The following is a 27,378-nucleotide window of genomic DNA, read 5'->3' as shown; positions in this document are numbered from 1 at the left end:
CTTGGGTGATGGTGGGTGGTGGGTAGTTTTGGGTGATGGTGGGTGGTGGTAGGTGGTTGAGGTAGGGTGGTGGTTGAGGGTAAAAGTTGGGTATTGGGTTGTGTGTCTTACTTTTGATACAGTCAGCATGGTAGTCAATGTACAGGTCCTTCTCTCCATTGTCTAGATGGGTTTTGAGTTCGATGCGGAGTGCACGGGAGCGGGCACGTTGCTGTATGGTTAAGTCAGGGCGGCAACGGAGGTTTTTGTGGTTGGTGTTGGTTTTGGCGAGTGAGTTTATAGTGTAAATGAGTTTACGTTTGCATTTTTTTGCAAATGATCCTGCACAAGCGTGGGGCCACAGAGCCGTCTCTATTTTTGAGCTCTCGGTCAATGCGGGAAATGTCAAGTATTTCATCACCGGAGATGGTTGATGCTTGGTAATCTCTGATGATGTTTCGACAGTTGTGATGTCATCATTGACAATGCTGTCTTCTAGTCCAAATAAGATGGCATTTGGACGTTTCCGTTCACGCTCAACAGCTTCTCTGATGAGGATTGGGATATCAATATTTGTCTGGGTTGCGTTTATTTGTGGATTGGGTTTTGGATTGGATTGTGGTTGTTGGGTGGAGATGTGGTTTGTGGCTATTTGATGTTCAGGTTTTTGTGTTGTGTCTTTTTTTTCAAGGTTGGTTATTCTTTCTTTTACGGCGTCCAGGGATGCTAATATGGTGTTGAGGGATGTTTTAATGGTTTCGATGGTTGAGGATGTTTCAATGGTTTCAATGATTGGGGATGTTTTGATGGTTTCGCGGTATCATCTCTTTTAGACAGATCTAGTTTGGATATGCATAATTTGCAGAAATATGGAAACTCATTGGATGATTCTAGGTATCGAATCATTTGCTCAGGTAATCCCAAGCAGTCATGGTGGGTGTATTTTTACACAGAGAACATTTGATGGAGTATTTATTATCTTTTAGATTTTTGCAGCATTTAAGGCATGTGCAGGAGTCTTGAAGTTCATTGGTGCAGGAGTCTTGTAGTTCATTGGTGGGGATTGTCTTCTCATTGAGTTGTGGTTTGAGGTAGGATTTTCTTTTTGGCATGGTAATATTGGTAAAATAGTACGTTGATTGAATTAATTAAATGAACAATTTAGGGTAATCTATATAGTCAATATTACATCAAACAATATCAAACAATCTATTGTAGTAATCTCTCAAGTCAGATAATATTTCTAAGCAACAATCAGCCTGGTCAATTAATTACTCTAATCACTAGTCATTACTCACACTGTTCATTTAAATCCACTAAATCAAAGATTTTACTATTCAATTAAATTGCATGAATTTTGGTCTTTTAAACTAGTCAGTAATCATACTATTTGTACTAAACACTCTAATCACACTAATCAGTTAAAAAACAATAAATCAATTAAACCATTAATAAAATATTTTATAGAAATTGATTATCTAATCGTTGGTATATGTGATGAGGTAGAAAAGTTGTTTTGTAGAATGTTTCTTTTATTTGATTTCTTTTATTTCTTTTATTAAATGTTTCTTTTATTTGATTTCCATTTTGATAGTATGCAGGAGTCAAAGAAAATGATATCTATATGTTTCAAAATGGGGAATCGTTGAACGAGTGGAATTCTCCCCTTTCAATAAATATTGCTAAAGAGATCACTGTAAAATTCAGAGGAATTCAGCTGTTCAGCAACAACTACTGAACATACCTTATAAAAAACGATTGACGCACTTGTTCCCACTGACAGCAGCTAAACATGTGGGTGGGTGGTGAGAGAATGTGTAGGAAAAGAGGTCATGAGGAAGCTGTGGGAACCAAACACCAGCCTGGTTGCCTGATCCTCTCCCTAAAAATGCCAGAATGATGTGAAATGCCATGCTTGACTGGCTCCCAGCTGAGGAGGGAAATCTTCATCCCTCTTATGTGAGTCTTTTTGATTTCCTGATAAAACCTCCTTTGCAGAAAGAATTCAGCAGAACAGCTGTCTGGGATTTCAGTTTGGGATTGTATGTACTTCACAGCAAAAAAAAAAGGAAATAAAAAAATGAAGTGTGTAAAGAAATTTCCACTGTATATTTTTTTTCTTTCGTGAACTAGAGAAATAAAATAGCCGTTTTCAGGCTCTTTAATTTTCCATTCTACAATTTGTACCTAAAGCATTTCTCTGCTCCTCCTCCAAGCTTGTCTCGTCTGTGAAGGGCTGGAGAAGATGTCCAGAGAAAGGGAACCTTGGGACTCTTCCCAGGAGGAGGTTTCAGGGATTCTGTCTCAAGGCAGCCGTATCATTGACCAGGTTACAAACCTCCAATGCTGCATAATGTTCATCCAGGTCCAAGAAGGGGCTGAATAAGTGGAGGGGGACTTCTAGGTTTCTAGGAAGAGGCACCCATGGACACTGCTCTGCTCTGCAGCCACAGAGATTGCTGATCAATTGGGAATCAATTTTTATGTCTCATAAAGGCTCCTAACTGCGAATAAGATCCCTTTGCAAATTCCATTTGAAGGAGATAAGAAAAGCTCTGTTGGATCAGAAGAAGGTCAGTCTAAGATTCACACAAATCCCTCTGGTTCTCGCACATGCAGTAGAAGAAGGCAGAGATTTGTGGCTTTGTGCCACAGGGAAGAGGCGTTTATCCAGAGGTGGTATTCAGTAGGTTCTGACCAATTCTGGAGAAATGGTAGTGGAAATTTTGAGTGGTTTGGAGAACTGGCAAATCCCACCTCTGACTGGCCCCACCCCCATCTCTTCTCTGAGTCCCAGGTGATCGGCTGGATTTCCTTTGGTAGCCATGCACAGGAAAATGGAGCTGGAAAGCAGGCTAGTGGGGTGGGGAGGGAATGGGATTTTGAAGTAACTTTCCCCTGCCACACCCACCAAGCTATGCCCAGCAAGCCACGCCCACTGAACCAGTAGTAAAAGAATTTGAACCCCACCACTGCATTTATCCCACAATTTCCCTTTCCTCCATCACAACACACAATATTGGACACTCAGCCATCTCACACTCTAGGAATCTCCAATTTTAGTATCTTACATTAATCTGAGAAAATGTTTCCAACTTTCCCACCCCAATTCAATAAGAACTAAGGTGGGACTGGAATTCAAAGGTCTCCTGGTGATCCGCTCAAAGTCCCCCAGGAAGTTTTCCTGCCTGAGGGAGGATTAGAACTCAGAGCCTCCTGGACCTTGGCCCATACAACCAACAAGTAATGGGTCATAGATCCTAAATCAATTATTGTCAGGAAGCTCACTCAAATTGACCGGCAATTTATGCAAAAACATTGGGGTTGTGTGGCAGTGAGGTAGAAGTGAGGTCTGCCTTTAAGTTTTTGGGGAACAGGGTGGATGACTCAGTATGTCTTTATCCCACCTCAAAGCAAAGCAGTCCTGTGAAGCAGGGTCTAAAGAAGGTTGCTAAAGGAGGCTGCGCAAAGACCCACAACTGTGGAGTGGGTGGCTGACGCTGGCCCTTCTGCAATTATGGGGGCTGGGTTGGGTAGCACAGGTGCGCTTGGCACCACATGATTATTGACGATTTTCATGTAGTGTGCAAAACAGTAACTAGGCTTTCCTTCTAGTTTGGGTTTTGGGACTGAGAAGATTGGGGTGTTGCAGGGGGAGGTGCATTTGTGCAGTACCCGCTGTTCTAGGCATGCTTTTATTAACTTCTGCATGGACTCTATTGTTTCTGACTGTATTCTGTATTGGGGAATGGAAGTTGGTGGACCTGTCTTTCCTTGAATTGTAACTTGGGTAGCAATCCTACTTCAGTGGGATCCCGTCCCCATGGAGAGGCCAGTAGGCTTCTGGGGTCTGTGGGCAGATGGGTGTCTCTCTCAATTGGACCTATTGTGGTGAGGGGTGTATGTTTGACTGGGATGTCTAAGTGGAGCCCCTCCGTAGTGCATATGATGGTTGCCCTCAGCTTGCAAAGCAAGGCCCTGCCCACGAGGGACAGGGGAGGTTGGGGACAGTTAAGGAATGGGTGCTCTAAGGAAAACAGGGGTGGTTTTCCCTCCCACCCCCATTAGGTTCTCAGTTCAATGCACCGGCACCACAGGCTCACCCTAATGACTGTTGCACCAGAGCGATGCAAGTGGCTCAATGGGGTGAGCCTGTGGAGCTGGTGCCTTGAACGCAGTGGCGGCAGCACTTTGGGAAAGTAACTCTATTTTCCCAAACTGCCGCCACTGTTGCATTCTGTCTGTCCATCCATCCATCCATCTAAAAGGTCTGTCTGTCTGCCTGCCTTCCTGCCTGCCTGCCTGCCTGTCTGTCTACCTACCTACCTACCTACCAATGTAGATCTATCTACCTACCTACCTATCTACCTACCTATCTACCTACCTATCTACCTACCTATCTACCTATCCATCCATCCATCCATCCATCAAAAAGGTCTGTCTGTCTATCTGCCTGCCTTCCTTCCTGCCTGCCTGTCTTTCTGTCTACCTACCTACCTACCTATCTACAAATGTAGATCTATCTATCTATCTACCTACCTATCTACCTACCTATCTACCTATCCATCCATCAATCCAAAAGTTCTGTCTGTCTGTCTTCCTACCTGCCTACCTACCTACCTACCTATCTACCTGTCCGTCCATCCATCCAAAAGTTCTGTCTGTCTTCCTGCCTGCCTGCCTGCTGAAACCAGTTTCTGTGGAATGAAATGCAAGACCCCAAAAAGCCAATAATCCAGGCTCACTGCAGTTCTTATTTATTCTGTGTCCCCTCCTTAAAATAATTGGAGGAACTCCTACAGGCAAAAGAATGCACTTATATTTCTACATTTCAGGAAAAGGGAGCAAACATACATATGCATATTTAAAAGATGATGGGAGCATGAATATTAATAACTAGCAAGACTCAAGTTACCTCCCCACCCAATTAGTGTGCGGCTTTGCTCCGCATTTGGAAGGCTGCCCACTGGGTGGTCGAATGCATCAAGGAAGACACCAACGCAAGTTCTATCTTGGATGAGCTGCCCCGATCACAAGTTCGGGAAGCTCTTTTATTAAAAAAACACACAGTGATACGTCACAAGCAGTGAATTCTATCCAATCATTAAGTTACATGAGTAGGAATATTAGTGCACACATAGTAACATCCAATCAGTTACATGGTCAGTGTGAAAGGTACAAGGTAACAAATCAGCGCCTGCATTACAGTTATTCGCCCATGATGACGTGTTTGTTGATTGATGATCTCTGTTCCTGGTACGCTTTCAGCCTACGTGAGGCCTAGAGGCCTTGAGGCCTGGTATGTACCGAAACTATAGAAACTAATTTATTACTGCATTAGTGTTGCTGCCCTTAAGAAGGAGTTATTATGTAAATAACAAGAAACTATCATTTGTATTGCCATAGCAGCTTGGATAAAATAAATTTAGAAATGAGGACATCAATGTTGTCCCATACATTCCTTCGATATTTCTATCTTGCTAACACGCTCCCATTCCTCCAAGAAATCTTCCAGGCAACTTTTATTTACTTCAACAAAAAAATAATTGATCACTCATCTGGAGAACCACTTGAACCATTTTATAATTTTGTTCTGTTGGAACATGTTACGAATTAAAATTCCTCTGTCTCACATTTCCAACATTTCTTCTGGCTGTGAGATGCTCCTTTGTGTTCAGGTCTGGCCTCAGAAGGATAATGTAGCACTTGGGGATGAAGATGCAGACTAGCAGACCAGCACTGGAGGCCAGGATGGAGAAGACCTGCACAGCCACCATGTGTTTCCCTTTGGTGCTCAGGTAGGTGGGCACAAAAGTCACCCAGACACTGCAGAAGACCAGCACTTTGATTCACTACTAGAATCTAATCAGAGGTGCTTTGCCGATTCTAGTCCAATGACCTGCTCCAGCAGGGTTGGAAGGGAGTGTGTGTGTGTATATGTGTGCATGGCTGTCAAAACTCCAAAAACAGGTCAAGTAGCTCTGGGGAGGCCAGTCATAAATTAGAACACTTGCTAAGCAACCAGTTGACCCTGTTTCTTTTGATTTCCTAGATTATTTGTAAAAATAATAAAGGCAGGAAATGAAGAAATAAGATTATACCAGGCCACAGAAAGGGAAAGAAGAAGCCTCCGCTCACCTCCTTAAGACTACAACACCCATCTTCCTGCAAACCACTGAGCTAACCCAGGACAGACCCAGGAGAGCAAATTTAATTTCCTAGATTATTTGTTTAAAAAATAATTAAAGGTGATTTATCAGTAAATAAGATTATACAAGGCTACAGAAAGGGAGGTAAGAAGTCTCATCTGATCTCAACATTACAACCCCATCTTCCCGCAATCTGCTGAGCTTAATCCAGGACAGACCCGGGAAACCCAATTTTAATCTCCTAAATTATTCGTAAAAATAATAAAAGCAGGATATAAAGAAGTAAAATTATACAAGGCCACAGAAAGGGAGGTAAGAAGTCTCATCTGATCTAAACATTATAACCCCCGTCTTCCAACCATTGTCCAACCATTGATAAAACAAATCCCATATCATATAAAATTGTTTATCTTTATCTTGTTCTCTAATTTCAAATGTCAATTTACTCATTTCAGCACAGTCCATAATTTTCTTAGTAACTTCCTCCTGCATCGATTTTTTTTTCATTTTTCCAGTTCCTCAAAAATACAATTCTAGCTGCTGTTAAGACATTTACAATCAAATATTTCAGTTCTTTATTGTATATGTCTGCTATGACTCCCAATAAAAAGATCTCTGGTTTAAAGTCTATATGCTGTTTTATCATTTTTTCCAACTATGTGTGGATTTTAGTCCAATATTTGCATCTGAACATGTCCACCACATATGGTAATATGAACCAGGTATCTGATGACATTTCCAACATTTATCTGATTTGTTCTTAAACATTCTCACAATTCTCGTCGGGGGTAGATGCCACCTGTGAAACATCTTATACAAATTTTCTTTATATGCGGTTGACAGTGTCATTTTATAATTTTGAGACCACAATTTTTGCCATTTCTCTAAATCAATCCCATATCCAAAATTTTCCCCCCAAGCAATCATTTCTTTAACTTGTTCTTCCTCCAATTCTAATAAATGTCCATAAAAATTTTAATTATCTTTTCATCAGTACCCATCAGAATTTTATCTAAATCAGTCAACTTATCATAGACACCTTCTGTTTTGAAATCTTTATCAAATCTAGGTTGTATTTGCAAATATGAAAACCAATTCATTTTTACACCTTGTTCTTCTAACGCTTGCATAGATTTCAGTTCATCCTTTTCATTCAGTATTTCACCATATCTAACTGTTTGTTCTTTTTTATATATTATTGGATAAGAAAAAGTTTCAATGGTAGATATCCATAATGGAATCTTTAAATAATATTGTCTTTTTATCTTCTCCCAATTTAAAAACAATGCCTCTCGAATGTAATGTCTTCTAAAATACCCCTGTGTTTTAGTTCCCTTATACCGAGGAAAGCATGCCATCCCAGCAGCAAGTCATGGCCTTCTAAAGTCAATAATCTACTATTCTTTAACATTATCCATTCCTTTACCCGCATCAAACTTGACGCTTGATAATATAATTCCCAGTTGGGCAAGGCAAACCCTCCTCTTGTTCTTGCACCTTGTAACAGTTTAAATTTTATTCTCGCTTTCTTACCCTGCCAGATGTATTTCAACACAATTTTATTTAAATCTTCGAAAAACTCTTTCCCTAATCAAATTAGAATTGTTTGGAATAAGTATAAAATTCTAGACAATACATTCATCTTAATTGTAAATATTCTCTCAATCAATGATAATTGTAAGTTTTCCCATTTTGTCAAATCTGTCGCAATCTGCTGTTTGAGTTTGAAATAATTATCTTCCTTCAATGTGCTACATCTTGATGTAATATATATCCCTAAATACTTAACCTTATTTGTGACCTGTATTTTTAAAACTTCTTCCAACTTTCTTTCGTCTTGCTAGTATGTTTTTGTTAATATCTTTGTTTAATCTTTATTTATTTTCAAACCTGCTACTTTTCCATATTTTTCTATCTTTTCTATTAATTTAGGTGCTGTTTCCAATGGGTCCTCTAATATAAATACCAGGTCATCTGCAAAGGCTTGCAATTTATATTCCTTTTTTATTTCTATTCCTTTTATTTCTTTTTCTTCTCTAATATTCCTATTCAACACTTCCAATGTTAACACAAACAGCAGAGGTGACAGTGGACAACCTTGTCTAGTCCCTTTTCTTATATCTATGGATTCTGTTAATTCTCCATTTATCATAACCTTTGCAGTTTGTTTATGATATATCATTTCAATGGCTTGAATAAATTTTTTACCAAAGCCCATTTGTAACAATTGAAATAACATGAATCACCAGCTCACATTATCAAAGGCTTTTTGTGCATTTAAAAACATCAAGGCCATTTGTTTTTCAGGATGTACCTTATAGTATTCCAAAGCATCCAGAATTATTCTCACATTGTCTTTGATTTGTCTCTTTGGCAGAAATCCATTTTGATCAGATGAATAAAATTATTTAAGTATCTTTTCAGTCTTTCTGCCAAGATTGAAACAAAAATTTTATAGTCTGAATTTAATAGGGATATAGGTCTATAATTTTTAACTTGCTGCAGTCTGTGTCTTCCTTCGGTATAAGTGTAATATATGCTTCTGACCATGTTTTGGGTATTCTCTTTTTTGACATAACTTCTTTCATGACTTCTAATAGTTGAAGATTCAGTATTTCCTGGAAAGTCTTGTAAAATTCTGCTGGCAATCCATCTGAATCTGGTGCTTTTCCAACATTCTGTTTTTTAAAGGCTTCTGTTAATTCCATCATTGTAATGTTCCCTTCTAACATTGCTTCAATGTCTTTGGGTATCTGGGGTAATTTCATTTTGTGTAAATATTGCTTAACTTTTTCTTCTTGAATATTCTCTTGATAATACAGTTTTCCATAATAATCTTGTATACTTTTTTTCTTCTCCTCATTTCCATAGCAAACATATCATTCTTCATTTATTAATTGGCTAATCCTTCTTGATTCTCTTTCCTTTCTCAATTTATAGGCTAACCATCTGCCTGGCTTGTGTGCATCTTCAAAGTAATTCTGTTTAGCATTTTTAATTTTTTGTGCTAATTCCTCTTTTTCCATTCCTCCCATTTTATGTTTTGTTATGTCCATTTTAATTTTAATGTCTTTTTTTGCGGAAACTTCTGTAATTCTTTTTCCAATCTCTTATAGTCATCTTTTGAAAGTCTTTTTCTGTTCCTTGTATAGTCTATTATATATAGCCTATTATATATAGCCTTGTATATAGCCTTTTGTGTAGGCCTTCATCGTGTCCCAGAGATTCTGTAAAGATGTATCCTCTTCTTTATTTTCTTCAAAAAAGAAAACCAATTCTTTCTCTATTTTCTGTTTGAAGTCTTTTTCCTTTACTATCGTATTATTTAAGATCCATCTAGATCTCCTCTTTTGTCCTTTCCAAATGACTGTCATTGAGTTGTGATCTGCCCAAGTGCTTGTTTCTATTTCAATTTCTCATATATTAGCAAGTAATTCTGCTGACATCCATATCATATCTATTCTAGACCATGATGCATGTCTGTTTGAATAAAAGGTATATTGCTTATTTTCCACATTTCTCTCTCTCCATGCATCTTTTAAGTTTGCTTCTTCTATCATTTGAAAGAAAGATTTTGGTAGTGTCTTTCTAGTTTTCTTTGTTGATTTCTGTGTTTTATAATCCAATTGATCATTAATTATTCCATTGAAATCTCCCATCATACAAATATTAGCATAGTCCAGTTCAATTATTTTCATATGTAATTTCTTGTAAAATTCTTCTTGATTGTCATTTGGAGCATAAATTGTGATTTAAAATGTTTTTACATTATTGTCCATTACTTCCACCATCAAAATCCTTCCATCATCTTCTGTATAAATTGGTTCTGTGGGGATTGTATCTCTAATATATAAGACCACACCTCTTTTTTTACATTGTGTCAACGATGTGAATAATTTCCCTACTTTTTTTTTGTTTCAATATATAATCATGTTGTTTTTTAATATGTACTTCTTGTTGGCAGATTATATCAAACTTTAATTTCTCTAATTTATGAAATACTTTTCTTCTTTTAGTAGCTAAATTAAGTCCATTTATGTTAATTGTAATAAATTTTCTTTCATCCATATTAGGCTTTGTAAGAGGGTTTTATTGCTCTAGTAGATCTTAGTTCTCGTTGCTCTCTGGGTATATCACCTACTGCACCTTCTTTTTCTTTTTCAATTACTGCAGTACACTCCTCTTGAAATTCGATTAATGAGTCTTCTTTCCTTGTATCTTCCTTCTTTCCTCTAAGATATTCTAAGTAGAATAGCTCAGCTTTTTCGACTGTGTCAATTCTGTGTCTCTGTTCCTGCCAGGTGAACAAGAGACCTTCTGGTATCAACCATCTGTAATTTACTCCTCTTTTAAGTAACTCTTTAGTCAAAAATAAATATTCCCTTCTCAACTCTCTTACTCTTCTTGGTACCTGTTTCAGCACCACAATTTCTTTGTCTTCGTAGTTTAATGTTTTCTCTCTTGCCACATGCAGTATCTGAGTTTTAATAATTTTCTTAGTAAATCTGATGTGAACTTCTCTTGGTAACTTATTTCTCATTGCATATCTTGTATAGACACGGAACACTTCATCCATCCATCCATCATCTTCTCTTTGGTTATCTCTAACACTTCTGCCAATATTTCTGTCATTATTTCAGCAAGGTGTTCACCTTTTTCTTTTTTTACATTTTGAAATCTCAGGTAAAATCCTTATCTATCGATTTCCCATCCCAATGATCCACTCCTGCCCTTTTCAACTTCACTCAATCGAGGGTCCCTTCCCTGAGAGCCAACCCACCCCCAAGACTCAGGCTGGGTCTCCTCTACACTTTTCTGGCTCTGAGGCACATTTGGTTTTTTTGAAACCACCCGAGGAGGCGGCTGGGGAGAAGCCCGGCCAGTTCTGCCTCCCTCTCTGGCTCTGGAGCTCCCCTCCCCCCTGGGCTGCCTGGGTGGGAGCCCCTCCTCCTCTCCCAGCCTGCAGGGATCCTCCTCCTCCTGATCTGGGCGATGGGGCTGCCCTGGGTGGCTGGCGCTTCCTGGCCCCCTGCCCCCATCTCCTCCACTCACCCCTCCTGTCTCAGACCCCCAGTTCTCCCTCCTGGGCCAAAGGGTGCATGGGAGTGAAACCCCCCAACGACTGGAGACCTGGGACACAGGGACCCCCAAGGGCATCTTCAGAGCCTCGGAGGTGGGGAGGCCGAAGGGGCCGCAGAGCCTACTATAAGCGCCGCATCCCCACAACCAGAAGACCTGGGGCCTCCAGGTGCCCCCCAACCCCTTTTCTTGGGGGGCCTGGCAAGAAGAGACGAGGTGAGCCCAACGCAGGGCAGCCTGGAGAAGCCCTTGAGGCAGCCTCAAAAGGCAGCCCTGAGACCTCCAGACAGACAAGGCAGGAAGTCCTCGCCATGGAGCCCAACACTTGTTTTGCTGGGGGAGATGGTTGTTAAATGAGTTTTGACCCACTTTATGACATTTCTGACCCTGTTTGCTAAGCGAATCACTGCAGATGTTAAGTGAGCCATACGGTTCTTAGGTGCATCCGGCTTCTCCACTGACTTTGCTCGTGAAAGGGGATCATGTGACACACACCCGGGGACATTGTGGCCATCATACGTGTGAGACATTTGTCTAAATGTAAATCCTGGGACCCCAGGGAGGCTGCCAGGGCTGCCAGTGTGGAAAGGGGCCCTAAGTCATCTTTCTCAGTGCCACTGTGGCATTGAATGGTCACTAAATGGAACAGCTGTAGGTCGAGGACCCTCTGCCAGGAAAGAGTGAAACTGTCACAGGAGGGAGGGAAGAGGAGGATTCCCTGATAAGTCCTGGCAGAGCTTCAGGGAAGTTTCTCCCGGCCTCCTCTTCCTCCTCCTCCTCCTTGCACCCGATTCCCCTCCTGCCTCTTTTCCCTCCTTCTGTCCATCTTCCTCCTCTGCTTCCCTGAGAAAGAAACGGCCTGGAAGCCCCTTCGGGGTTCTGAGGGAAATGAGCTGGACAACTGAATAACTGGATAGAAGCATTCCTGGCAAACAGACAACAAATGGTCAAAATTGGGAGCGTCCTATCAAATACTGTACCTGTCAATAGTGGTGTCCCTTAAGGCAGTGTTCTAGGACCAACTCTCTTCATACTCTACATAAATGACCTCTGTGATCATATTAAGAGCAATTGCGTTCTTTTCGCTGATGATGTAAAGCTGTTCAATACCACAGACAATACTGCTACCCTACAAAAAGATCTTGACTATGTATCAGAATGGTCAAACAAATGGCAACTTCAAATCTCAACAAATAAATGCTCTGTCTTACATATTGGCAAAAAAAATCAGAAAATAAAATACAAGCTGAATAGTCAAGATCTTGTTGATGACCCAAGCTCTGTAAAGGACCTTGGAATACTTACCTCTAATGATCTAAGTGCTAGAGCCCACTGCAACTACATAGCCAAAAAGGCATTAAGAGTTGTTAACCTAATCCTACGTAGCTTTTTCTCTGGTAATATCACACTACTAACCAGAGCATACAAAACATTTGCTAGACCAATACTCGAATACAGTTCATCAGTCTGGAACCCACATTACGTATCTGATATTAGCACAATTGAGAAAGTCCAGAAATATTTCACAAGAAGAGTTCTCCACTCCTCTACTCGTTGTAGAATACCTAATGCCACCAGACTTGAAATTCTAGAACTAGAAAACCTTGAATTACGCCATCTTCGGTCTGATTTAAGCATGGTATATAAAATCATACATTGCAATGTCCTACCTGTCAATGAATACTTCAGCTTCAACCATAACAACACAAGAGCACACAATAGATACAAACTCAAAGTTAACCACACCAAACTTGATTGCAGGAAATACGACTTGAGCAATAGAGTGGTCAATGTCTGGAATACTCTACCCGACTCTGTAGTTTCTTCCCCAAACCCCAAAAACTTTAACCTTAGACTGTCTACTATTGACCTCACCCCTTTCCTAAGAGGTCTGTAGGGGGGCGTGCATAAGCGCACCAATGTGCCTACCGTCCCTGTCCTATTGTTTCTCTTATTCTTCTTTTATTTTTCTTATATGTACCCATTTCATGTATTCACAACTATGTATACACTTATACTTATTATCTTGTAAACAATTGGCAAATCAAATAAATAAATAAATAAATAAATAAATTCGGGGGGGGGCAGAGCTCCAGGGGTTCAGCCTGACCTCCCTGATTTGGGGGTCTCCTGCCGCCCAGAAGGGCGTTTCTTGTCTTCTGAAAGGGCCAAGAGACTCTCCTCCAGCATCGGCCCTTCCTTCTGGCTGGGACCAGGAGCTGGTGGGCTTCACACCTGGGGGAACAGCAGCCCCCACCTGCCAGGTGTAAAGTTGGCACGCCAGACTCGGATCCTGGCAAGAGATGCAACCTGGGGACCCTCACCCCATTCACTCCACCCTGCCCTGGGCCCCCATGGGGCAGATCCCCCCACCCTGCCCAGCAAGGCCAGAGGGAGCCCCCTCCAGGGGCGCCCCACTTCCCAGAGCAGGAGGAGGAAGAATCCCCTGGCTGCCCCAGGGGGAAATTGGCAGCAGGGCCCCAGGCTGACCTCCCCTCCTCCCTGGACTCCACCAGCCCCACCTGGCCTGCAGGTGCCCAGGGCTCACCTGGGAGCTCCACCTGTACCCCATCTGTGATGCCAGAGCCGCTCTCCCAGCCAATCCCAAGGAAGGCTCCTCCCTCAAAGGTGGGCTTTGTTTTTTTTTATAAAACAAATTTTATTGATTTTAAAGACAAACAAAACATAAGACATCAAAGTATAAAACCTCCTTTCTCAAAAATTACTTGTAAGTTTTAACAAGGCAAATAAGGCATTATTTTTTAAAGCATAGTTCCACATTATCACATTTCTATTTAAACACATATATATCTTTTCCAAATTTTTCATTGTTTCTCCCTTCACTTTTATTCAATTATATTTCTTTCTATCAAGGTTTTATTAATTCTCCATCAAGCATAAACACACAAAATACAGAACATAAAACAAAACATAAAAAGATAAAACCTTCTTAATTATTATTTATACATGTCTTTTCCAAATTTCTCTCCCTTTAGTTTTATTCCTCCAAGGTTTTATTAATTCACAATCAAAACATAGCTAACCAAAACACAAAACATAAAACTTCTTTTGAAAAGTGGCTTAGCCCCAGGTTACATCTTTTTTAATAGACCTAAATCAAGTTCGCGCTCACCTTATATACCATTCATATCTTATTAACCATTCTATATTTTCTATATAACTTCTCCCTTCTTTTCACTCTCTTAGTTATATTTTATTTATTTCATCTTATTTCAGAATCATTATGTTTGTATCTTTTGTCCGTTCTTTTCTTTTTTTGGTAAAAGTTTTATTGATTTTAACAACAAACAAAAACACATAAAACATAACATAAGACATAACATAAAAACATCATCATCCTTCATAAATTTACAGACAGTGTATCGGTTGGTTTACCACTCCTTTTTGTACATCCATTCATAGTCATCATAGTAATTATATTACATAATAACTCATATTATCAATCAACAATTATATATCCTAATATCATTATTAAACAATCATTTGACTATAATTTTACTAATTCATACTTAAGCGAGATAACTATAATTTAGTTAATTTATTTTATAACAATTCATAAAATCATACCAAATCTATCTTAATAAAATATTCTAAAAATATTATCAAAACCAAGAAAAAGTGTATATTCATTATTTCCTAAATTTCTAAATATTCTATTATTATATTGTATTATCTAACCATTGATAAAAAAGATCCCAAACTTCATAAAATTGTTTATCTTCTTGTTCTCTAATTTCAAATGTCAATCTACTCATTTCAGCACAATCCAATATTTTCTTAATAATTTCTTCCTCTGCTGGTATTTTCTCACTCTTCCAATTTTTAGCAAATACAATCCTAGCAGCTGTTAATACATTTACAATCAAATACTTCAAATTTTTATTATATGTATCGGGTAAGATTCCCAATAAAAAAATCTCTGGTTTCAAATCTATATGTTTCTTTGTCATTTTTTCCAACCATATGCAAATTCTAGTCCAATATTTTCTAGCGTCCTCACAAGTCCACCACATATGGTAATATGAGCCAGGTATCTGATGACATTTCCAGCACTTTTCAGATTTATTCTTGAACATTCTTGCTATTCTTGTCGGGGGGAAATGCCACCTGTAAAACATCTTATACAAATTTTCTTTATATGCTGTTGACATTGTCATTTTATAATTTTGAGACCACAACTTTTGCCATTTCTCTAAGTCAATCCCATATCCAAAATTCTTCCCCCAAGCAATCATCGTTTCTTTAACTTGTTCATCCTCCAATTTAATTTCCAACAAATAATTATATAATTTTTTAATCACTTTTTCATCAGTACCTGTCAAAATCCTATCTAAATCAGTCATTTTGTCATAAAATCCTTCCATTTTGGAATCTTTAAGATACCTTGAATGTATTTGCGCATATGAAAACCAATTCATCTTTATACCTTGTTCTTCTAAATTTTGCATCGTTTTAAGTTCACCCTTTTCATCTAGTAATTCCCCATATCTAACTGTTTGTTCCTTCTTATAAATTATAGGATAAGAAAAGGCTTCAATAGTTGATAACCAAACTGGAATTTTCAAATAACATTGTTTCTTAATTTTCTCCCAATTCAACCATAACGACTCCCTTCTAATGCCTTCTAAAGTAACCCTGTGATTTAGTTCCCTTATACCATAGAAAAGCATGCCAACCCAATAGTAAATCATGTCCTTCTAATGCCAACAATCTAGTCTTTCTTAATGTTATCCATTCTTTAGCCCACATTAAATTTGCAGCTTGATAATACAACTCCCAATTAGGAAGGCCAAATCCTCCTCTAATTCTAGCATCCTGTAAAAGTTTTAATTTTATTCTCGCTTTCTTACCTTGCCATATATACTTCAACACAATTTTATTTAATTCTTCAAAATAGTCTTTACCTAACCTAATTGGTATTGTTTGAAACAAATATAACATTCTAGGTAAAATATTCATCTTAATTGTTGAAATTCTACCTATCAGTGACAATTGTAAGTTTTCCCATTTTTTCAGATCAGATGCTATCTGCTGCTTAAGTTTAATATAGTTATTCTCTTTCAGTGTAGTACATCTTGACGTCAAATATATCCCCAAATATTTAAATTTATTCGTAACTTGAATTTTCACAAGGTCTGTCAGCTCTTCTCTTTGTCTTAATAACATGTTCTTTGTCAAAATCTTTGTTTTGTCTTTATTTATTTTCAAGCCAGCCATCTCACCATACATCTCTATCTTTTCGAATAATTTTAAAGCTGTCTCAAGAGGATCTTCCAGAATAAAGACCAAATCATCTGCAAAGGCTTGCAATTTGAATTCCTCCTTTTTAACTTTCATTCCTTTTATATTTGTATCCTCTCTAATATTTCTATTTAACACTTCCAAAGTCAATACAAATAACAAAGGGGATAGTGGACATCCTTGTCTTGTACAGAAAATACAGAACATAAAACAAAACATAAAAAGATAAAACCTTAATTATTATTTATACATGTCTTTTCCAAATTTCTCTCCCTTTAGTTTTATTCCTCCAAGGTTTTATTAATTCACAATCAAAACATAGCTAACCAAAACACAAAACATAAAACATAAAACTTCTTTTGAAAAGTGGCTTAGCCCCGGGTTACATCTTTTTTAATAGACCTAAATCAAGTTCGTGCTCACCTTATATACCATTCATATCTTATTAACCATTCTATATTTTCTATATAACTTCTCCCTTCTTTTCACTCTCTTAGTTATATTTTATTTATTTCATCTTATTTCAGAATCATTATGTTTGTATCTTTTGTCCGTTCTTTTCCAATCATCTATTTATCTCTTCTCTTTAGCAAAAGAATTTCCCCTGTAATCACTTTTAAGGTGTGGCGCCTTTCCCTAAAGTAACACTTAAAATAATACATAATTTCTATCCTGATTCTGCTTAGTACATTCTACATGTTGCATTTTGAAAAGAAAAAGAATAATAAACTTATAATATAATTAAATATATAATTTCCATTCTAATTCTATTAATAGTATAACTAAACATTAATCATTTTACACATTCTCTTTGATATTTTATTAAATATTGAAATCTATCATTATAAAACATTTTAATATTTTAATATTTTGTTAAATCTTATAATATTCCAATAGACTATTTCAAATGCAAATACTACAATACTATCTTATGTACTCTTGCAGAATCTTTCTTAAATTATACATCCTTTATCCTTTATCTCTAAAAAAAAATATCTTGTTCCAGACCGTGGCTTGTTTTCCCTTTTCCCCTCCCCTTCTTCTCCAGTCTGATCATTTTGCCCCCACCTCTCCTAACCTCCACCTTTTTAACTTCCCCTCTCTGTTGTAATTCTTGATTGTTTTATTAAATCTTAAATTCTCATTTTTCCTTCCTCTCTTCCTATTTTCTTTCTTAATCAAATTTTTTTGTCCATTAAAAATGGTTTCCTTTTCTTCTTCTTCTCCTTCTCCTTCTTCATCAAGTATTTGCTGGTACGTAGAAACCGCCATTTCTAAAAAGTGGAAGACAGCTCCCAATGAATTCTTGCCATTTGGTTCTCTTTCCTTTAATTTTTCATATTCCATTTTTAGTTGATCCAGAGATGGTGCCATTGTAAATTTTTAAGAACAACCCAGATGTTTTTAGTCTTAAGGTAATTTGCAAATGTCAAAGTTATCAAACAATCCAAACAGCCAGAAATTATTTCCTCTTCTTCTCTTTGCAACTTTTCCTCCTGGGGCAAAATCCCAAATATATTTTAAAGCCGTATTACAATTAGTTGTTGGTCTTATAATCTTCAAAGCGTCTCCTCCAACCAGTTTTAAAAGATTTTTTTTTTTAGTCCTCTCCTTCCCACTTATAACAAAGAGCTTGTTTTTACCTCAAAGAAGCAAGTTTTTCTGTGCTCATTTGCTTTTTCCGTAAGGAAGGGGAGTGAACTTTCCTTCAGCACTTTCGCAGCCGATAGTAACTTCTTTTGGAAACAAATGTATCAATCCGAAAGTCAGGTTTCCAGGGTGTTTTAAAAGTAACTTAATGTCCCGGTTCAGCCAAGAAAACTTCTCCTTCAGTCTTCCTCCTGCACAGTCTTATCCGGTTGAAGATTCCTTTATGGCTGCCATTTCTGACAGCCGCTCCACCGCCTCAGGAAAAAGGAGTCTAGCCGGCCGGGGAAAGGGGGTGCGATATCCCCAGACCCCTGCCCGGATCTCCTCTGTCTTCCACTGCCTCTTCAGGGCAGCAACAACCCCCAAATCCAATTGGATCGGGGGTACCTCAGCGGCGAGCACAGCAGGGACCCGCAGAGAAGCGGATTCCTGCCGCCGCCGAAGCCTTGCAACCGGAAGTTCCCCTCAGAGGTGGGCTTTTTGATAGCACCTGAGCTGCCCAGACCAGATGGGAGGGGATCCCCCTGCATCCCTCTCCCCCTGCCCCCTTCCTCCCTGCCCTCACTGGGGAGGGGGCAGACCCACTGCAGACCCCCTGGCTCTGCAGGACCCCTGCGTGCCCCCTCCTCACAGCACAGTCTCCTGCCAAACCCTCTCTAAATCCAGCCCTTTGGAGGCCGCTTGACTGGTGAGGAGGAAGCCAGGCCCAGAGAGGCCCCTCAGCCTCGGCCAGATGGGCGGGAAGGTGGTCTTGAAGCCCCCAGGGGAAGCCGACCCAGAGATCTTGGCCAGGCTGCTCAGAAGCAGTTGCCATTGCCTCTTTCCCAGGGCTCCGAGAGAGCGGCTGGCCCAGAGCCTCCTAGCTGGCTTGGCTCCCCAGGCAGGACTGGAACTCAGCCCCCCCCCCCGGATTGAAGCCCCAGCCACCTAACTGACTCTGGTGGGATCCACATGACCCTCTGAATCCTGTCTCTTCCCCAGTGGCCGCATTCACATTTGCACCTCTGTTGAAAGGCTGTCAAAATGCCTTTCTTCTGAGGATTCGATTTTCCCGCTGGGAGAGCTCCGGCGCAAGGATACGGACAACTGCTTGAAAGCTGGATCTTTTTATTTTTCAGGAAGGCGAGAGATAGCAAGAAGTCTGCGTTCCTGGGCTAGCTACCTTCGAATGGTAAGTCCCTGATTTTTATACCCTTTTCTCCTTTTGTGTGAGTGCTTGTGTTTGTATTTCTTCATGTTTTAAATCCTGTCAGGGGTTGTCTTTCTTCCCGCCAGAGGGTAAACTCCGCGGGGTGCGGAAGGCAAACTTTGCGGGGTGGTTTGATTGTTTTATCGGTTTCGTCCTAATCTTTTTTAGCTTAATGGTTTCTTATATTTGTTTTGTGGCAATCTCCTGTCTGTCTCCTTTGTGATATATTTTGTGCCTTTTGTCTGTTTGTTTTGCTGATTTGGCATGTCTTGTGTTTGTAAGGGTTTTCTTTTCTTGTTTCCCTAGTTTTCTTAATTATTTGGGCTTTTGTCTAAGGGGCTTCTTTAATACCTTTTATTTGATTCCTTTTCCTATGCAAGTTTGTTTTATGGCTGGCCTGATGTTCCCTTTGGGCTTTTCCTGCTTGGGTGACACCACTGTCCTCGTGAAGTTCCCTTTCCACACCTCTTAACCATGGTTTGTTTCCCGAGGTTGAACCATTTGGCCGAGTAGTCAGTGGATGATGGGAACTCGGAAGAAGATGAATTCCTGGAAGAGAATCTGATCAAGAGGAGATACACAGGCAGGCCTCGACTCCCAACCGTTCATTTAGTGACCGATCCAAGTTACAACTGCACTGAGAAATGGAACTTAGGACCATTTTTCACAATTAATGACCTTTGCAGCATCAAATGCAGAAATCAGAATTCATGGCACCAACGTCCCAGGGCCATTGTGATCCCCTTTTACGACCTTCTGACAAGCAAAGTCAATGGGGAAGCCAAATTCACTTAATGACCGGGTTCCTAAATTATCAACTGCAATGATTCATTTAATGACTGTGGCAAGAAAGGCCATCAAATGGGGCAAAACTCACTTGATGGATGTCTCACTTAACAACAGAAATGTTGGGCTCAGTTGTGGTCATAAGTTGAGGACTACCTGTATTGGGGACCCTTTTCTTCTGGCGAGGACCCCGTTCACACAACGTGCTTGACCAGGCCGGGGTCCTCGCAGCCCCCCTGAGAGAAGCCAGAGGTCCACATGGAGCCTCCTCAAGGCCGGTGAGAAACCCTGGATGACCATAGCCCCCCTCCTCCCTCCTCTGGGGTCTCCCTGGGACAAACCCAGAAGTTGGGGTGGGCTTCCTCCCCTCTGGGCCTCACCCGGCTTCGGTCAGACATGTCTGGGAACCTCCTGGAGGAGAAGAGAGTCTCATGGCACATCAACCTGGCCCTGAAAAGCCACAGCTTGAACCCGGAGCCACCCAGGATCTGGTCTGCAGGCCCTGAGAGCAGAATCTGAGGGAGGTTCAGGGGGAGAACTTCCAAGCACTGGACCTGGGATACGGGCCTTCCTCTGCCCCTCCCTGCCAGGGTGGGCCTGCCTGTCCCTTCAGTTCCCCCTCCCACTCAGCCCCCCGGTTCCCCTTCTGGGCCAAGAAGTCCATATTAATGTCCCCCCTAGTGAAGAAACATCCTCCCTGAACAACGGATGCCAATAAACCAGGAACAAAGGAGTTCCAACAGCACCTTTTTGGGGATAGAAAGTCTCAGCCCCAGAAATTGGGAAGGTCAGCTGGGTCCCTCCCTCCCCAAATAGAAGATCCCCACAACAGAGGAGGAGCCACCAGATCTCCAGAAATCCTGTCGCTAGAAATCAGGTTGCACCATCCACCACACTGTGGGCATCACCGCCATCTTTGTAGGGATTCCCTGTGATAAGATGGGTGGCCAGTAAATTGGATCTGGATGGATGCATGGATGGATGGGTAGATATTTAGATAGATAGATAGATAGATAGATAGATAGATAGATAGATAGATAGATAGATAGATAGATAGATAGATGATAGATAGATAGATAGAGATAGATAGATAGATAGATAGATAGATAGATAGATAGATAGATAGATATAGATATATAGATAGATAGATAGATAGATAGATAGATAGATAGATATATAGATAGATAGATAGATAGATAGATAGATAGATAGATAGATATAGATAGATAGATAGATAGATAGATAGATTGAGTGAGATGATAGATAGATAGATAGATATAGATGGATAGATAGATAGATAGATAGATAGATAGATAGATAGATAGATAGATAGATAGATAGATGTGTGTGAGAACTTTAAAAGAACAACTACAATGACGTGGGAAAATACCCAACCAAGCCGAACACCATACATGTAAGTACGCAAAACTTAAGAAAACTTAAGATATATATATATATATATATATATATATATATATATATAGAGAGAGAGAGAGAGAGAGAGAGAGATAGATAGAGAGAGAGAGAGAGAGAGAGAGATAGAGAGATAGATAGAGAGAGAGATAGAGAGATGGGAAGAAGATATAGATAGATGATAGGTATAGATAGAGAGAGATATGGATGGATAAAGATAGATAGATAGATAGATAGATAGATAGATAGATAGATAGATAGATAGATAGATAGATAGATAGATAGATAGATAGATAGATAGATAGGGATGGATGGTTAGATAGAGATCGTTGATAGATAGAGATGGATAGATAGAGATAGATATGGTTGATTAAATAGATATAGAGATAGATAGATAGATAGATAGATAGATAGATAGATAGATAGATAGATAGATAGATAGATAGATAGATAGATGAGATGATAGATAGATAGATAGATAGATAGATGTGATAGATAGAGATGGATAGATAGAGATAGATATGGTTGATTAAATAGATATAGAGATAGATAGATAGATAGATAGATAGATAGATAGATAGATGGATAGATAGATAGATTGATAGATAGATACCATGTTTCTCCAACAATAGGGCCTCCACCAATAGGCCCAGCATGATTTCTAGGCATGAGGTGAAATTAAGCCCCACTCCCAAAATTTAGGCCTATGCGTTTCCCCGCCATTTCTCACATCGTTCGTTAGAACTACATGAGGTGAAGAGAAATGGGGGGAAGGGCGGGGGTGGGTGGGGAGAAAACTTGCCTTTAGGAGTGCCCTGCAGGTAGCCTAGGCTAGAATACCCCGATCTACCGATAGAACATCAGCCGATAGAAGCTCCCCGAAGGCAGAGTCCCCAGCCGCTTCGGGATGAGGCGTGGCTGCCCGTGTCCCCTCGCCTTTAGGCAGTGTCTCTCGGGCGATGGAAGCTCCCCAAGGGCAGTCACTGGCCACTTTGATTGGCTGATAGAAGCGGCCTCCCGGCGAGGGGAGTGTGCGTGTGCGCTTGCCCCGAGACCGCTTCTACCGGCCGATCGAAGTGGCTGGTGACTGCCCTTGGGGAGCTTCCATCGCCCGAAAGACACTGCCTAATGGCGAGGGGACAGGGGCAGCCATGACTCGCCCCGAAGCGGCTGGGGACTCTGCCTTTGGGGGAGCTTTTGTCAGCCGATAGAAACAGCCTCATGGAGAGGTACGTGCATATGGGCCCCTCTAGGTGGGGGAGTCACCCCCGAAAAGACGGACTAGCCATTTATTCGGGGGTCAAAAAAATAAATAAGGCCTGGCCTTATTTTGTGAGAAACACGGTAGGTAGGTAGGTAGGTAGGTAGGTAGGTAGGTAGGTAGAGATAGATAGATAGATAGAGAGATAGATAGATAGATAGATAGATAGATAGATAGATAGATAGATAGATAGATAGATAGATAGATAGATAGATAGATAGATATGCAGGGATAGATAGATAGATAGATAGATAGATAGATAGATAGATAGAGATAGATAGATAGATAGATATAGATAGATAGATAGATAGATAGATAGATAGATAGAGATAGAATAGATAAATGGATAGATAGATAGGCTGGGAAAGAAAGAAAGAAAGAAAGAAAGAAAGAAAGAAAGAAAGAAAGAAAGAAAGAAAGAAAGAAAGAAAGAAAGAAAGAAAGAAAGAAAGAAAGATAGAAAGATAGAAAGATAGGGATGGATAGATAGCACCTGCAGAACTTACAGTCCATTCTTTATTTAAAAAACTAAGAAAAATCAAAATATAAAGAATCTTGGTGTATTATAGGAACATGGTAAGATAACACAGGAATGACAAGAAAATAAAAATAAAAAATTCCATCCATTCTATAATTTTCTCCCTATTTACCCAATGATCTAGTCCACAAGTTGTCACTTTCCTGCTTCTTAATGAGCTTTAATCTCAAAATTAATATTGCTAGAAAAGATGGGAAATGAAATTTCATTGCACATACAAGCAATTTTAAAACCGGCTGCAATTAAGATCAATATATGGGATTATGACATAAAACAGAATTCCAAACAGGGTCTACTCTTAACCTTGGGCAGAGTTCAAGGGTGCCGATTGTCATTAGAAGACAGGCAACACTACAGTTAAATGGCATTAACTTAGAAGTGTCACCAAACTCCATAACTCTGGGTGACCTTCCCCAGCAATCTCTGGAGACAAAAGGCCATGTTGAAGGACAGCAGAAGTCAATTCCCTGGGTGCTGAATTCTCTTCCCCAGCATCACTTTCTGGACTTGCCCTGACTGGGAGGAAGGACCACAACCACAACAAAACAGTGACCCCAGGGGTATATCTGTAATTTTTACTAACATGGTTTATTCCAGCCTCTCCTCTGCAGATGGAGCCTGGAAAAAGTTCAGGATCCCAAGAGGAGAAGTTGCTTCTCACTGTAATTATGACCATCTGGGCCTTTGAGACCTGTGATGCTATATCTCCAGTTTTAGACTTCGATGTAGACATCAGATTGAAGCCACATGAAAAGGATCTTATATCAGAAAAGGATAAATTCCTTGGTGAAGCTCTCTGGGACCAAGTTTTGGGACAGGTACAGGCTCTGCTCTTGATTGCACCTTTCTCTCCTTTGCAGATGAAACTGAGTGGTTCTCTGTTTAAATCAGGAAAGCCACTGGCACTTCTCAGAGTCTTTGAATTTTTCCAACTGTTCCTGTTGTTTGTGTTAGAAACAGGAAGTGGATTGATTAATGCCATGAATGATGGACCTCCTGCTTCTGCTGCTGCTGGTGTCCCCATCAGTCTGTGGGAAGCTGAGAAGGAAATGCCCATTGAGTTTGGAGCACCAGGATGGCTACAATCCATGGAGCTTTTACAGGCCTGGGGACCATCTCATTGGTGTGGTCAAATCTGAAATATATGTGTCGCCTATAATGTGGCCTTTCAACAGCCCTCCTTCCATACCTTCTCCTTGTAAGTCATGCAGGGTGATGGAGTTGCACTCCTCCATGTGCAATTCTAACACTCTCCTTCTTTTCTTCTTATGTCACTTATTTTTGTACCTCAGGACCTGTCTAATTTCCTGAATGATTTTGATTTCCATGGCTTCCTTTTTGCCTTACTTTGTGGAAGAGAGTAAAATCCAAAGATGGAGTTTTTAAAAAACCTGAATGAAATCCAGATGATTTTCCTTTCTCAGTTCATTCCTGAGTTCATCACTTGAATAATGACCTTTGTTTAAGTAGTGACTGAAACAATTGTAGTTGCCTCTCTCATTTGCATAATTGATCATTCGATTTGGATCAATGTTGGCCTAAGGCTTAGTAGGTTTGTGAAGGATTATATATTTTAAAAATATTTGTTGTTGCTATTGAATATAATAACATGAATATTGTTTTTCAATAGGAAGAGTTCTGCTCTAACAAATACCCTAATGTCAATTTTTGCTATTCAAATGGTCAGCAAGAATTCCCAGCTCCTGCACAATCTCACACTTGGTTACAACATCCATGACAACTATTTGAGCACTTTCTGCACTTCAGATGTCTTGCTGGACATGCTCTCCACTGGAGAATCCAATGTCCCCAACTATGGCTGTGGGAGGAAGGAGAACCTCCTGGCTCTGATTGGTGAAGCTTCCAGGGACATCTCCATCCAGATGTCAATGTTTGTAGGCACCTACAAAGTCCCACAGGTTTGTGTGTTTTTCTCTATCTGGTAAGGTGAGTGGGGTGGTGGGGATGAACAACAGATCCAATATCTTCATAGAATTCAAGAGCAGCTTTTCAGAATATTAGGGAACATATCAACGATGTTTTAGTCTATTATGTTCATCTTCAAATTGACCATTAAAGGCCTGAAGAGCCATAAGGTCCCTAGAGGATATTCTACTGAATATTCTACTATTGAAAACTATCCAGGTTTTGAGGTCCTCCATTAGCATGTTCATTTTCACATATCAATAATATCTGCCTTATCCAATTGGAATCAAGTTGGCAATAGTCCTGTCTATGTATAAAAAATATTCAGACCAAGAAGAGTATCTTTGGGATGGATAAAAGGAGTTCAGCTCCTGCCCTCATAGATAATTGTTAATTTACACAATTTCTGCTTTGTATAAATTCAGGGTATATAATTATTGGGTTAAAATTAAAGTGATGAAACAGACATATAGTCCCAAAACAGACAAAATTTCAATTAAAGACTTATTGGATTGTACAACTGTCTACGATTGACCTCACCCCTTTCCTAAGAGGTCTGTAAGGGGCGTGCATAAGCGCACCAATGTGCCTACCGTCACTGTCCTACTATTTCTTTTTATTTTTCTTATATGTTTCCATTTCATGTACTCATAACTATTCTGTTAGCAGTTGTGCTCTTGTACATCTAGAGAAGAAGCTGAAAAATTGCTTCACAAAGAATTTGGGATATAGAAGCTGAGAAAGAGGTTTTAGTACTCAAAAATAGCATATAATACAGCCCTATATCTTAGATCCAGACATTTTATCTAACATCTGCAAATTTGAATCTAATTGTTGGAATTGTACGGGTGACACAGAAACTTACATTGCATTTTTTATTGTTTTTTTGTTTAATATGATTTTGTGTTCCATTTTTATAGACAATCTTGTTAATATTCTGTCTTAAATATTTTAAACCATGACTAAGGAACAAACTATTCTTATATATTCATCAAAACAAAATTGGGTTTGTCAATAAGTAATATTTTGGAGTTGATCTGGACCACATTATAACACAGCATTCTTCATTACTTTTTCAGATCACTGTTGGAATTCCTTCAGAGGCTCTGAGTGATAAAAGGAGATTCCCTTTTTTCCACCAGATGCTCCCCAAAGAAGGATTCCAATACCCAGCAATTGTCCAGCTGCTCCTCCATTTCAGATGGACCCTGATTGGCCTCTTTGCTTCAGACACAGAAAAGGGAGATAATTTCATGAGGACTTTCCCTCCGATGCTTGTCAGGAATGGAATTTGTGTGGTTATATCAGAACGATTCACAACAACTGGACAAACAGAATCCCTTAGGGAGGCCCTCTCTAAGTGGAGACAAATCAACGTCTTTGTCCACTTCATAGAATTTATTTCCATCTGGAACAGAATTATTCCTTTCCATGAAGCACTTATGCATTTGCCAGGACCCATTGAAGGGAAAGTCTGGATCCTCACAAATTTTGCACTGTATACAATAAAGAAGAACATATTTCTCAAATACATCCATAGTATTTCAAGTTTTGGTTATCTGTCAAAAAAAGGCCAACAGATGCTGCCTTTGAACCCCATTTCTTTGTGGAAGATCCGTTTCAAGATCATTATTTTCGCTGTTCCCTTTCCAAGCACGTCTTTTCTGTCAAAGGCCGCAGAAGATGCACCCAGAAAGCCCCACTGGAGACCCAGGAGAAAAGGAACAGGAAACGGATCATAAATGACCCTGATCGCTACAGTATCATTCAGACTCTGGCCCAGGCCATGAATGCCGCCTATTCCTCCAGATCGAGGAGGGGAAGGAAGGAGGGAGAAAAGAGGTTGGGGGCTCCGAGGCTGCAGCCGTGGCAGGTATGGGGGTCCCGATAGGGATCCATTAATCTGAGATCCTTTTGGAGAAGGAACCCAAAGGAGAAGGAGGGGAACATCTCAACCTTCTTGTGCTGCAAAAGGTCAAGAGATTTGCACCATCTAATTGCTCCTGTCTGACGCCCCGGAATAACAGGGAGCAGATCTGAAGTTTCTGTCTAGCCTCTGTTGGAAGAAATCTCCTTCTGGGTTCAGTTCCAAGTGGGGAAGAAAGACGCTGGAAACATGGTGACTGCTTGGAAGATGGTTTAATGG

General features: G+C 40.0%; 1 protein-coding gene across 9 annotated transcripts in view; it reads left to right on the top strand.

The window, feature by feature from the left end:
* The window catches only part of LOC148128607 (vomeronasal type-2 receptor 1-like), a 30,723-nt gene extending 3,743 nt beyond the window's left edge, over positions 1-26,980 (top strand). The window contains exons 1-4 of one of the 9 annotated variants that reach the window (XM_087948738.1): positions 19,066-19,290; positions 24,261-24,508; positions 24,937-25,225; positions 26,312-26,980. In XM_087948738.1, coding sequence (XP_087804864.1) covers positions 24,291-24,508; positions 24,937-25,225; positions 26,312-26,974 — 1,170 coding nt within the window. In that variant the 5' untranslated portion in view covers positions 19,066-19,290; positions 24,261-24,290 and the 3' untranslated portion in view covers positions 26,975-26,980. Of the gene's footprint in view, positions 1-19,065; positions 19,291-20,064; positions 20,373-23,217; positions 24,509-24,936; positions 25,226-26,311 lie in introns of those variants that run through there. The other 8 variants (XM_087948737.1, XM_087948733.1, XM_087948734.1 and 5 more) reach the window with 8 other exon arrangements.
* Positions 26,981-27,378: the final 398 nt, after the last annotated feature.

This window comes from Notechis scutatus, unplaced genomic scaffold (genome assembly GCF_049901735.1).
Source record: "Notechis scutatus isolate UNSWTSFEM ecotype Mainland unplaced genomic scaffold, rNotScu1.2 NSCUSCF110, whole genome shotgun sequence".
In the NCBI taxonomy this organism is placed as follows: Eukaryota; Metazoa; Chordata; class Lepidosauria; order Squamata; family Elapidae; genus Notechis; species Notechis scutatus.
Note: the sequence above shows the minus strand (reverse complement) of the source record. Positions and strands in the feature narration are given on the sequence as shown.